The sequence below is a fragment of the Vigna radiata genome, chromosome 8 (genome assembly GCF_000741045.1).
Source record: "Vigna radiata var. radiata cultivar VC1973A chromosome 8, Vradiata_ver6, whole genome shotgun sequence".
NCBI classification, from domain to species: Eukaryota; Viridiplantae; Streptophyta; class Magnoliopsida; order Fabales; family Fabaceae; genus Vigna; species Vigna radiata.
Window position 1 is genome coordinate 4,982,024 of NC_028358.1, and position 12,675 is coordinate 4,994,698.

At 34.6% G+C, this 12,675-nt stretch overlaps 1 protein-coding gene across 3 annotated transcripts; it reads left to right on the forward strand.

Annotated features, from left to right (window-relative positions):
* Positions 1 to 7,631: 7,631 nt before the first annotated feature.
* On the forward strand, positions 7,632 to 10,453 carry LOC106771201 (coumaroyl-CoA:anthocyanidin 3-O-glucoside-6''-O-coumaroyltransferase 1). Of its 3 annotated transcripts, XM_014657131.2 has the most exons (3): positions 7,632 to 9,013; positions 9,203 to 9,290; positions 9,589 to 10,453. In XM_014657131.2, exons 1-3 carry the CDS (start codon positions 7,679 to 7,681, stop codon positions 9,840 to 9,842), a joined length of 1,677 nt encoding a protein of 558 aa, XP_014512617.1. In that variant the 5' UTR covers positions 7,632 to 7,678; the 3' UTR covers positions 9,843 to 10,453. The 3 variants fall into 3 exon arrangements, with proteins under 3 accessions (XP_014512617.1, XP_022640925.1, XP_014512618.1); XM_022785204.1 differs by lacking the exon at positions 9,589 to 10,453 and having other exon boundaries at positions 9,208 to 9,546; XM_014657132.2 differs by lacking the exons at positions 9,203 to 9,290; positions 9,589 to 10,453 and having other exon boundaries at positions 7,632 to 9,201.
* Positions 10,454 to 12,675: the final 2,222 nt, after the last annotated feature.

The following is a 12,675-nucleotide window of genomic DNA, read 5'->3' on the forward strand; positions in this document are numbered from 1 at the left end:
GTGATAGAGGTACGAAACCCTCTGAACAAATTGACGAAGACGATGATAGTGAGCAAAAGGAGGGAAACAACATAGGAGGAAGAAAGTTTCGAGGCAGAGGAAGAAAAGACAAAAGAAGTGTTCAATGCTACACCTGTAACAAGTTCGAGCACTAATTTGCAGAGTGCTGGCACAATGAAGACGTGAAGAAGACCAAGAATGACGAAGCAGCGAATCTTGCACAAGAGGCATGTGATTCAGAGTCCGATCTTGTCTTGTTGATGAGCATAGCAAGACACGATGAAGGTGAGGAAATTTGGAGAAGTTCTGAGAAAGAATGTTTGTCTAAACACAAGTTGTATTCAGAGGAGATAGATCATGCAGAGAAGGACGAAGAAACCGAATGGGTGTCGTCCTCAAATGTTGCAGAAGAGGTAACCGAGCAGATGTTGTCTTCAGACCGAACAGTGGCTGGAGAAGATGGGTTGCCTTCAGACCGAGCAGTGGCTGGAGAAGATGGGTTGTCTTCAGACCACACGATGGCTGGAGAAGATGGGTTGTCTTCAGACCGCACGATGGTCGGAGAAGAGGTGTTGTTCATAACCCAAGCGGGTGTCAGTGAAGAAACCAGACAATTGTTGTGTTTTGGCCAAACTGGAATTGAGCAAAACCGAACAGTTGATGAAGAAGAAGCGTTACCTTCAGACCAAACGGTTGTTGAAGAAGTGGTGATGGTTTCAAATCGAACGGGTGGTAATGTAGAAACCGAAAGGGTGTTACCATTAGGTGAAAGTGGGAACCACATGTTGCTTTCCTCTAAGATGAGTCATGCAGAAGATGAGTCACCTTGGTACTTGGACACAAGGTGTTCAAACCACATTACTGGAAGAAGAGAATGGTTGATGAATCTTGATCAAAGAGTGAGAAGCAGTGTGAAATTCGCAGATGACAACACAGTAATGGCGGAAGGAATCGGGAGAATCCGAATCAGGTGCAAAAAGGGTGAAGTTGTGTATATAAATGATGTGCTATATGTCCTGTCAGTGAAGTATAACTTGCTTAGCTTGGGACAGCTACTTGAGAAAGGATACACTGTGACGATGCAACAAAGACACATCAAAGTGTTTGATGAAAGGCAGTGGCTGGTGTTCAAAGCCCCTTATGCCCGAAACAGAGTTTTTAAGATGAATCTGCTAGCGACAACTATTCAATGTCTAGCTGCAACTGATATCAGGGATGATAGATGGAAGAAGAAGAGGAGATCTAGGAATCGAAAGAAGAAGAAGCAGAAAAATGGAAAAGCAAAAGGAGCAGCCAAAGAATGAAACGAAAGAAAGACGATGAACCTATCGGAGAAATGGACACTGAGAAGCTTCGAGAGAAGCTCATCGAGAGAACCAAGAAGAAGGAGTTAGTCTATTGTGATCAATCCTGTAAAGTTTTGAATTAGATTTTTTTTAGGAGGTTTAGTTTTAGAGGGGTGTGTTGGAAATAAAACTAAACTCTAACCGTCCTTTTAATTGAATGTCAATGTATCTGCATAAATACCCATTCTGATTAATGAGATAAACGCTCGTTTTTCTCCCTTTCTGTCTTACACCCTCTGGCCCCTTCTCTTTCTTACTCTCATTCTCTGCATCATCTACACACACCACGCTACGCCAACAACACCTTCACTAGCTCATGATAGTTAATTTGATTAGCCATATATGATAGGTAGATGGAAAAACAAAGTAAAAAGGTTGGATGTTAGTGAGAGACCAGGAATCTAACGTGCATGTTTTTATAGGAAAATGGTTATCCTACACTAAACATTCATGAAGATATAAGAGATGATGGATGAGAAGAAAAATAAAATCTAATAGATTATAAATATGTTGAAAACTAATATACATCCTTTTACACCTTCACCACCAGGCCTTCTCCTCTTCCAAACACCACGACTACCACACTAACTCTAACCACGACCACGACTAAAACCCTGATGTCATCAAGATTCTCCCTTTTGAGTTTGTGGGCTTAGAAGCCTGCCTTGAATCTGCATGTAGCATATTGGAGAACGAAATATGTGCTTCCCTCTTCTCTTCTTTTCATTTCCTGCCGAAAATTTCCCTCTGTCTTTACCCTAAATCTCTTTCTTCCTCTCATGAGTCATAGGCAAAGACGTTGGAGCAGGAGGCTTATCCCGCCTTGGACAAGCTCACATCCAATATTAGTACTCTCAATTTGGAACGCATTCATTAAATTAAGAGTCGATTAGTCACCATAACCACTAGGCCTTCTCCTCTTCCAAACAACACGACTACCACACTAACTCTGACCCCGACCACAACCACGACTATGACCCTGATGCCATCAAGATTCTCCCTTTTGAGTTTGTGGGCCTAGAGGCCTGCCTTGAAGCCGCCTGTAGCGTATTGGAGAACGAAATATGTGCTTCCCTCTTCTCTTTTTTTCATTTCCTGTCGAAAATTTCCCTCTGTCTTTACCCTAAATCTCTTTCTCCCTCTAATGATTCATAGGCAAAGACGTTGGAGTAGGAGGCTCATCCCGCCTTGGACAAGCTCACATCCAAGATCAGTACTCTCAATTGGGAACGCATTCATCAAATTAAGAGTCGATTAGTCGCCATCACCACTAGGCCTTCTCCTCTTCCAAACACCACGACTACCACACTGACTCTAACCCCGACCACGACCACGGCTACAACCCTGATGCCATCAAGATTCTCCCTTTTGAGTTTGTGGGCCTAGAGGCCTGCCTTGAAGCCACTTGTAGCGTATTGGATAACGAAATATGTGCTTGCCTCTTCTCTTCTTTTCATTTCCTGCCGAAAATTTCTCTCTATCTTTACCTTAAATCTCTTTCTCCCTATGATGAGTCATAGGGAGAAAGAGATTTAGGGTAAAGAGCGTTGATCAAAAAATGTATCGAGGTATGATTGGTTCATTATTGTATCTAACTGCTAGTAGACCAGACATTATGCATAGTGTATGTCTTTGTGCTAAATGTTCCATTAAAATGTGATAACACTAGTGCCATAAACTTGACAAAAAATCCTGTTTTATATTCGAAAACAAAGCATATTGAAATAAGGCATCATTTCATTCCAGATCACATCCTCAAGGGTGAAATCATGATTAAATATGTTGGCAACTTACATCAATGGGCTGACATTTTCACAAAATCTCTCAACAGAGAGAGATTCTTTATTATTCGTAATGAACTAGGAATTTTAAATGATAGGAGTACAAAATGATTGATTGATTCGACTTTGCATAGATTGAAGTTGATTATGCATGCTTGAACTATTACATATCTTTGCATATTCACTTCTTATGGATTATTCTTTTCCTGCATAACTAAATGCTTGATCTGGAAGAGATCTTTGAAAGGTTTTGCAGGAAACATTACTTGGAAATTACTGATGGACTCATTACTCATTGAGAGCAATGAAATCAACTTGGATATTAATTCAATCGACTTGATCACAACAGGGTTAAAAATTCCTTTATTGGAATTTGGTTATTTTTGTTGATTTTTTGTCTTATCTTGCTTATCTGCAATATATCTCTTATTCTGATTGTGTGATTGATATATGAGATTATATTGTGATATTGTTGATCATATTCATGCATGCTGAATTTTTCTTGAAATCAAATACATGATACAATTATGTGTTTCACTATTTGTATGCTCAAATGGTTACTGTACTACATTGTGCATCTGAAATATTTGTGAAAATATGCATAATGACAGGAGGAGCATAACACATTTGCACATATTTCTTCACATGCTACACTTCAAGGGGAGTTGTCTTTTTCATGTGAATATATATGATAGGGGGAGCATCACTGCATGTTTTCAAACTGATTACAAATTCTCTTTGATGCATCCCTGCTTGTTTTATCAGCATATTATATCTAGAGCATTCCTTTTTTGTTAATGCACAAAGGAGGAGAAGGTCTATGAGGTTTATGAAAGTATTGATATAATGCTATCTGCTGATATATTGCTGATTGATTTTATTGGTTGTGTTACATTCAGAGCATTGTTATGTCACTTGTTTACTCTGTTTTGTATCTGGTTGTGCAAACATGGTTGGTTATTAATCATGGTTGTGCATCATCAAAAAATGGGGAGATTGTTGACAACACAATATCTATATCACTCTGGTTTTTGGTGATGACAACACATTTATTAATACGACAAATGTTGTTGATGCTTTGCATGTTCTGTACTTATTGATTGATATCTAGTTGAACATGTTCATGTGTGTATATTGATATGTGAATGCATATTTACTGTGCTTATACATGCTACATCATATCTGAATGCATTTCACATGTTTTGATAGATGAAAACCACATGCACTCTTGTGAACTTAAAATTGTGTGACAAAGTTCACAGTAAAGTCGACTCTATTATGAATTGAATCGACTATACTAAAAGTCTTTGTACAAATTTTGTGAAACAGTGCCATGTGAGATTTTGTGAAGGAAAGAATTTCAAAATGCTCTGACATGTTGAAGTTGACTATATGCGCCATGCATTCGACTGTATTAGTTGCTTGATTTGAAATTATGTTGTGCTCATTAACAGTAATGGCTATATTTTTAAAAGTTGGTTGAGCAATGAATGATAGTCAACTGCTTTAACTGTGAAATTAATTAATTTGACTGAAATACTACTATTGCGTCTTAATTGTTATAACTTATTTAATTCAGTCGACTGTATTAGAAGTATAATCGACTACAGGAGCGTCTGTTCTATAGAAATCTATAAATAAACGAGACTTGAGTTGTTTCAGAGAACTTTTGGAAATCTAACACTTTCATATTCTGTTTCAGATTGTTCTTTGAAGGAATTGAGCTCCAAGAACTCACCAAGAAGACGGTTGTGATCTTTCTTTGAGAAGTTTTCGAAGGAGAATTGTGTTGTACACACTGCTTGATCAATATCTGCACATTGAGGTGCTTTTAGGTTGATCAAGATTCTTGTTGGCATCCTTGGTGATTGATGTTACCTGTTGTGACTACAAGTGTTGGACTCGTGGAGTCTGGTACACTTTGAGGATTGTTCAAAGTGGGTTACAGATTGCAGGAGAGGGGATATCTTGCTGCAAGTCTTGTTGTATTGTTGCTGCCTATATTTTGGTTAGAGGGTTAGAGAAGTGTTTTATATTTTTGACGTGGAGGTCTTCTATAAAAGCCTTGCGGTAAAAACCTTGACCATTATAGTGCATTTGCTTCCTGGTATTTGAAGGACACTGGATGTAGGCATTGAGGCCAAACCAATATAAAAACCTGTGTTTGAATTCTCTATCCCTACTCTTTTACATTCAATCGACTTTACAATTCTTGTAGTCAACTTCGTTTTTTCCACTGCACTTAATTTTCTATTACTTGCAATTCAAGAAACTTTGTAAAGTTTTATAAAGATTGCGGAAATACTCTGATTTTGAAAACCCACCAATTCACCCCCCTTTTGGTGTTAAAACGAAGCCTACATGTTTCCCAACACAGTACTCTTAATTGGGAACACATTCATCAAATTAAGAGTCGATTAATCGCCATCACCACTAGGCCTTCTCCTCTTCCAAACACCACGACTACCACACTGACTCTGACACCGACCACGACCACGACTATGACCCTGATGCCATCAAGATTCTCCCTTTTGAGTTTGTGGGCCTAGAGGCTTGCCTTGAAGCCACTTGTAGTGTATTAGAGAACGAAATATGTGCTTCTTTCTTTTATTCTTTTCATTTCCAGCCGAAAATTTCCCTCTTATATGTTCAAGTGTGTGTGATCACTGCCTAAGGAGTGTTTTCACATAATTTTTTTGTTGATTTGAGTCATATGTTCACTTTCTAAGAAATGTGTATTAGCAAATCTACATATTTGGAAGTTATATATGTTTTGATGAGACATTGTGTTTTAGAAAATAAACGGTGATATTTTTCACTCTTACACAATTATCCATGTTTAGAATAAGAAAACAACATTTTAGATCTTAAGTTCAGTTCTGTGATATTATTGATGAAAAATAGTGCGCACTTGTGCAATGCAAATAATTTTTTTAAAGTGAACTCTTTGAATTTTAAAGACAATGAACTCAAACTTTAGATATGTTAATTTCCATTTCTTCATAATTTCAATAAGCTTCAAAATATTACAGGATTTAAGTTCTAATATTCATCACTTATATTAAAGGAGGTGAATATCAAAATAACACATCAATAGATCATGATCAAAATAACACATTAATAGATAAGTTATCTTTTTCAACATGTACATTATGTTTTGCTTTAAGTTTTAGACTATATATTTTCAATTAAGACATTTTATTATTTATTTTGATTTTGAAATTATTTATTATATATTAGAAATGAGTAATTTGAAATATATATTCTGACTTAGGAATTTTCTATATTATAAATTTTGTTTTTTGTAAAAGAAAAATTAAAATAAAAAGTAACAACCTAATTTTATTATAAAAAAAATTTAAAAAACCTTATATAACATATTTAAAAAGCTTTTTTACCAGTCATATTACATGAATGTAGCATAATATACTAAAAGAATAAGTGAATTTTAAAAAGACTAAGTCAATTAATGTACTTTATGAGATTTGTGTTTAATACTTTTCATTTTCAAAAGAATTTATATAAATTAATAAATAATTAATTTAATAAAAATATTTTAAACTTTATATTATTGGTGTATAATTTGTACTTATTTTTGCTGAGTAGTAATATTCTTTTCTAAAGTCTGATTAAATAATAAAAAAAACAGTTCTAACTGAATTAAGATTCATTTCTTAAAACTGAATTATAAAATAGTTTAATTTAATTTTTATTACAAATAAAGCAACATTTTTAATATAATATAATATATTTATTTAAAAAATTACTTCAATTCGATTAATTTTATTCGTTTTTATGTTTATTAAAACAAATATTTTAGAGACAATAAATTTTATAAAATAAATTCGATGGTAAAAAGTTATATTTATAGTTTAGCTTTTTATTAATAAAATAATGAGGATTATTTTATTAAACATATCACTTAAATAATGAGAAAATTTATGAACACCAGCAATAATAAATTTTTTTTTGCAATCCTTATATATTATTTCGAGTTTTATTATGAACAACAGCAAAATTTAAATATGTAATTTAATATAGATATTAAAAAAATTATTGTATTATTTCGATATAAAATTAGGTGTGATAAGACTTAATGTGACTCTGAAAGTATCACGTGCAAGCATATGTCTTATGTAACTTATTATCTGAACAACAATGTCCATCTGTTTAACATGTAAAGCTCAAAAGGCAAATTGCGAAACATAGAGGATAATATAAGGAAAATAAAATTTTAATACACCATTTTGACAATGCACACGTGTTAAAATGTGGTTGGACGATTTCAAATTAAAAAACAAACTTTGGTTTTTTTCTTCCAAATACACCTCTGCTTCAACTTTTTTAATTTAAAATCGTTCAATCACAGCTTGACACATGTACCGTGTCAAAATAGTGTCAAAAAATGGTGTTAAAATATCATTGTGCATAATATAACAATATAATAATACAAACACATAACCGGCAATGTCAATAATTCACCTGATCTGTCTTAAGAAATGAACAGAGACTTAGTCTTTCTTTGTCTCACAAGAAGCTTGGTGTGAGAAAATGGCTGACGTGAGAGAACTTGATTCAGTGAAGATAATAGAGCAGTGTGAAGTTTCTCCGCCACCAAATTCTCTTCCTTCAACCATTCTTCCCCTAACTTTCTTTGATATTCCATGGTTCTTCTGCAACTCCGTCCAACGTATCTTCTTCTATGAGTTTCCCCATCCCACTCAAAACTTCCTCCAAACAACACTTCCTATTCTCAAACACTCTCTTTCGCTCTCTCTCCAACACTTCTTCCCTTTTGCCTCCAATCTCATCGTTCCACCACAACTCCACCTCTCTCACATCCGTTACCTTCAAGGTGACTCTCTCTCCTTCACCGTTGCAGAGTCCACCGCAGACTTTACTCTCCTCACATCTCATTCTCCTCAAGACGTTCGAAACTGGCACCCTCTTATTCCCACCTTGCCTTCCCCACGTCTTGAGCAGGATGACATACGTGTGATGCCTCTCATGGCCATTCAAGTCACGCTTTTTCCAAACTCTGGCTTCAGCATCTGCCTTACCTTCAACCACATTGCTGGGGATGGTAAATCACTTCATCATTTCATCAAGTTTTGGGCTTCTCTTTGCAAGGCAAGAGGGGACTTCACTTCCGTTGAGACCTCCTTCTCTCTTCCATCACACCAGAGAGACAAAGTTAAAGACCCAAAGGGGCTTAAGTTCATTTACTTTCGAGAACTTGGACATTTTCTGTCGAAAAGAATGGAGTTCGCAGGGCCTGTGCGAGATGTTATCACTAACAGGGTTCGCTTCACTGTCCTACTCAGTCTTGAACAAGTTAGGAAACTAAAGAAATGGGTCTCTCTTAAAAGTGCCAGCAACTATTCGGGGTTATTACACATATCAACCTTTGTTGTGGCATGCTCTTTGATCTGGGTTTGCAAGAACAGGTCGGAAGAAAAAAAAGCCAGTTTTTCTGAAGAGTGTGATGAGCTTTGCCACTTAGTGTTTCTAGCAGATTGTCGTGAGCGTTCTGAATTTTCATTATCTTCAACGTACTTTGGAAATTGTTTAACCTCTTACAATGTGGCAATAAAGAGGAGTGAGTTAGTGGGAGAAGATGGGATCGTTGCTGCGGCAAATGCTATTGGAAAGGAAATTACAAATTTGAAGAGTGATCCTTTGAGAAAAGCTGAAACGTTTATCTCAGATTATAAAGAGGTCACGAAACCTGGTAAATCTGTGTTGGTTATTGCAGGTTCACCAAAATTGGGTGTGTACAAGACTGATTTTGGTTGGGGAAAGCCTAAGAAATGTGCAGCAGCTCATATTGAATCGTCAAGATCCGTTTCTCTTTCTGATTGCAGAGACGAAAACGCAGGAATTGAGGTTGGAATGGCACTTGAAAGAACTCATATGAATAAGTTCACCAACATCTTAGAAAAGGAAATCCATAATATTGATAAATCTGATTAAACCCATATTATATTCTTGTTTACCCTGTATTCAGTTCAGTAATTTCGTTTCTGGTTTGTTGTGTTTAAATCATAGAAGTGTGTTTTCTTTTTCCTCGTGCAGAACAGTCTAAATATAGAAGAGATTTCGAGATTTACAGGAAAACCATGGAAGTTGTATACAGAAAACTTCTCCAGCCACAACTTCATAGGTTAATCTGCCTCACAAACTTTAGTATACAGACAAAAACTTCACTAAAAAGAAAACTTTACTTTCTTTTTTTATCAGCATGTTAATAATAGGATACGTAGAATGCTTTAACTCTTTTACAAAAGGTATATTTTTTCCAAACCGGTAATTTTTTAGATATGCAAAACCTATGAATTTCTATATTACTTTCATCAACATACAACTTACTCATATCTAAAAATATTAATGAATCTGTCTGCACAAATGTTATCTAAAGTAAATCAGCACCGTGTTGAGAGATTGTTTCCCAATGCTTACAGGTTTAGCTTTTCCTGTCTCTGGAAGATTTTCCACATATCAAATTCTCCCTAGTTATTGGGGAAGTTGGAGAAGAAGAAACCATTGTGGCAGAGAAAGCCTCTGGCTACAACCCTTTTACCTACAGAGAGATCAATCAATTGCATTACTATATGCTTTTATTACTTATATACAATCCAGTCTTCCAAACCTCATCATCTTCAGCTCCTTCCACAACCAAATTCTCCACACTCAAAAATTAAACATTATTTCCTAAAGAAAATCAAGTGATCCCTAGAAGGAACTTTAGCAAGATGTTCATGTTGTGTTTATTGTTTGAATAATTCTTAAGTTGACCAGGTTACTTAAAATTGAAGTAATTTGAACTGATATACAAAGATTAAGTGTGTTGCTTATATGAAAACTGTTGGTCCGAGATAAAAGAAAACAAGAGTCCAGAAGTAAAAGAAAACAAGAGTCCAGAAGTAAAAGCAGAGAAGAGAATAAAGAACAAAACAGAAGAGGCCAGAAGAAAGATCTGAAAGAATACTGTCTATAACCAGAGACAATTAACACTGTTGCAAAAAATTAGTCTCTACCAACAATTTGTTGTAATAATATCATATTATTGCAAAAGAAACGTTTCTGCAACGGTAATATTCCAACAGCCAAATTCTTAAGTGCTGCAACGGCCAAATTATTTATTGTTTTTTTATTGTTTTTTATTCATTTTATTCTTCCCTATCTCTATAAATAGAGAACTCTTTCCCCATTTCTAAACACACCAAAGTTCATTCTTTCTCTTCTTCTCCTAAAATTATCCTGGGTATAAAATCTTTATAGAGTTTCTTGCTAGTTTTGTGATCCTCNAATATAATTCGAGAAGTTCCTGTTGTATCCTGGGGGACTTGCGCAACACACCGCGGATAAGTCCTTAAGGACAGTGATCTACACGCCTCAGGAAATGCGGTTCAAGATTTTGGTCAGTATTTTTTACTACAATCTTAAGGACTTATCCACTCACAAAATTAAAAAGGTATGTGAAGTTTATCTACTGTGAATACATTCTTGGAAATTTAGTTATAATTGATATATTAATTTTGAGTGTTCTATTGGATGTTTGTTTTTGTTGGAATGATTGAGATAATTTTTAGTAGTTTTGGTGATCATGGCATGACAATAAATGTTGAATTCTTTTGTAGGCATGGAATTAATTTTATGAGGTTTGAATCTTTTAAAATATATATATAAATCAGAAATTATGATAGTATATCGTGATGTTTTAAAGTATTCTGAAGAAAAGAAAGAAACCCTTAGCATTAAAAGCTAATTAATTCTACATAAATTTTTGTTTAGGAAAACAACGGTCTAATAAATGCCTAGATACAGTAAATGCAAATTAACGAGATAGCTATTGATTCTTTCTATATTTCTGGAAAGAGAAAGAGTTAAAATTTTCAGCACTTAGGTCTTGTTCATTTGGCCTTAAATCTGATTTGTCCGTAAATATAGTTTTTTAAAATGGTGGAAATTGGTTATTTTTTTTTTAAATTTATATTACTGTTGTGCAAATTTTATGTTTGAGAGTGGTCCATTGCTGAAAAAGAAATTTGGATTAATACGGATTTTTTTTGTTCATAACCCTAAATCTAATTTTTCTTTAGAATTAAATGGCATCTGGAAATATATCTTTATTAAGTTGGTTTTTATACATGTTAAAGGTTTTTATTTATTTTGTAAATAGCAACCTGGAGTATTAATTTCGATTCGTCTCATAGTTAATATTCTTTTGCTAGAAAAATATTTTATTAGATAGAGGAGTTTCACTTTTCTGAGTGGATAATTGATTTGATATTGAAATGGCAGTTAACTTTTATATGGGTTATATATTTAATTTTCACAATGTGGAAGCAATAAACTGTATTGTTTTAATGATTAATAATATAAAAATATATTTATTTTATTTAAGAATGGATATGACATATTTGGAGTGGCGTTCAAATTATTGTGTATTTGAAGAAGTAGTTGATATTTATTATATGATTTATGTATTTATAATTGACGCTTTGGGCTTCCATAAGAAATTATAATGTTTTATATGATGAGTTGATATAGAATCATGGTTTGGATGTTTGGTGATGTTAAATACACGGTGAGTATTTTGAAAGTAGAGAATATGTCATTGCATGTTTGTATGTGAATAACATGTTAATTTTTTGTATATGCAATGATTATTGTTAGAACTAAATTGGTTCTACGATTAAACTTTGAAATGAAAGACATGGGTGAACTCAATGTATTTTTAGGTGCTAAAATCATAAGGAAGGGAGATAGTCTATTACTATCCCAAGAACGATATATTGAGAAACTTCTTAAGAAGTTTGGGTTTTATGACTTAAAACCAGTGAGTACCCCTTATGATGCTAAGTGAAAAATAAAGGAGAATCATTATCTCAGCCTTAGTATGCCTAGATAATTGGGAGCTTACTGCACTTGATAAGGTTTTTAGACCAGATATTGTTTATGCAGTAGGTAGACTGAGTAGGTATACCCAATGTCAAAATTAAGAACATTGGAGTGAACTTTACAGGCTTATGAGATGCTTAAGAGATTCGATGGATTATGCCATTGAATATAGTGGATTTCCCATTGTATTTGAAAGGTACAATGATGCTAACTGAACTCTGATTCAGATGAGACAAAATCCACTAGTGGTTATGTATTCACACTTCGGGGTGGTGCGATTACATGAAGATCAACCAGACAAACAATTATTGTAAGATCAACAATGAAATCTGAGATTGTTGCTCTCGAGATGGCTGATAGTGAGGCTGCGTGGTTGAAAAACTACTTAGCAAACATTCTACTAGGAATGAAACCAACCCCATTAGTATCAATACACTGTGATTGCCAATCGGCAATAGCTATAACTAAAAACAAGAATTACAATGGAAAGAATAGACATGTACAATTGAGACACCAATTTGGTGAAGCAGCTGCTAAAGAGTGGAACTATTTCCATTGATTATGTGAAGTCAGAACGGAATCTAACAGATCCTCTGACAAAATCCCTGGGAAGACAAATGATATTAGAAACATCGAGGGGAATG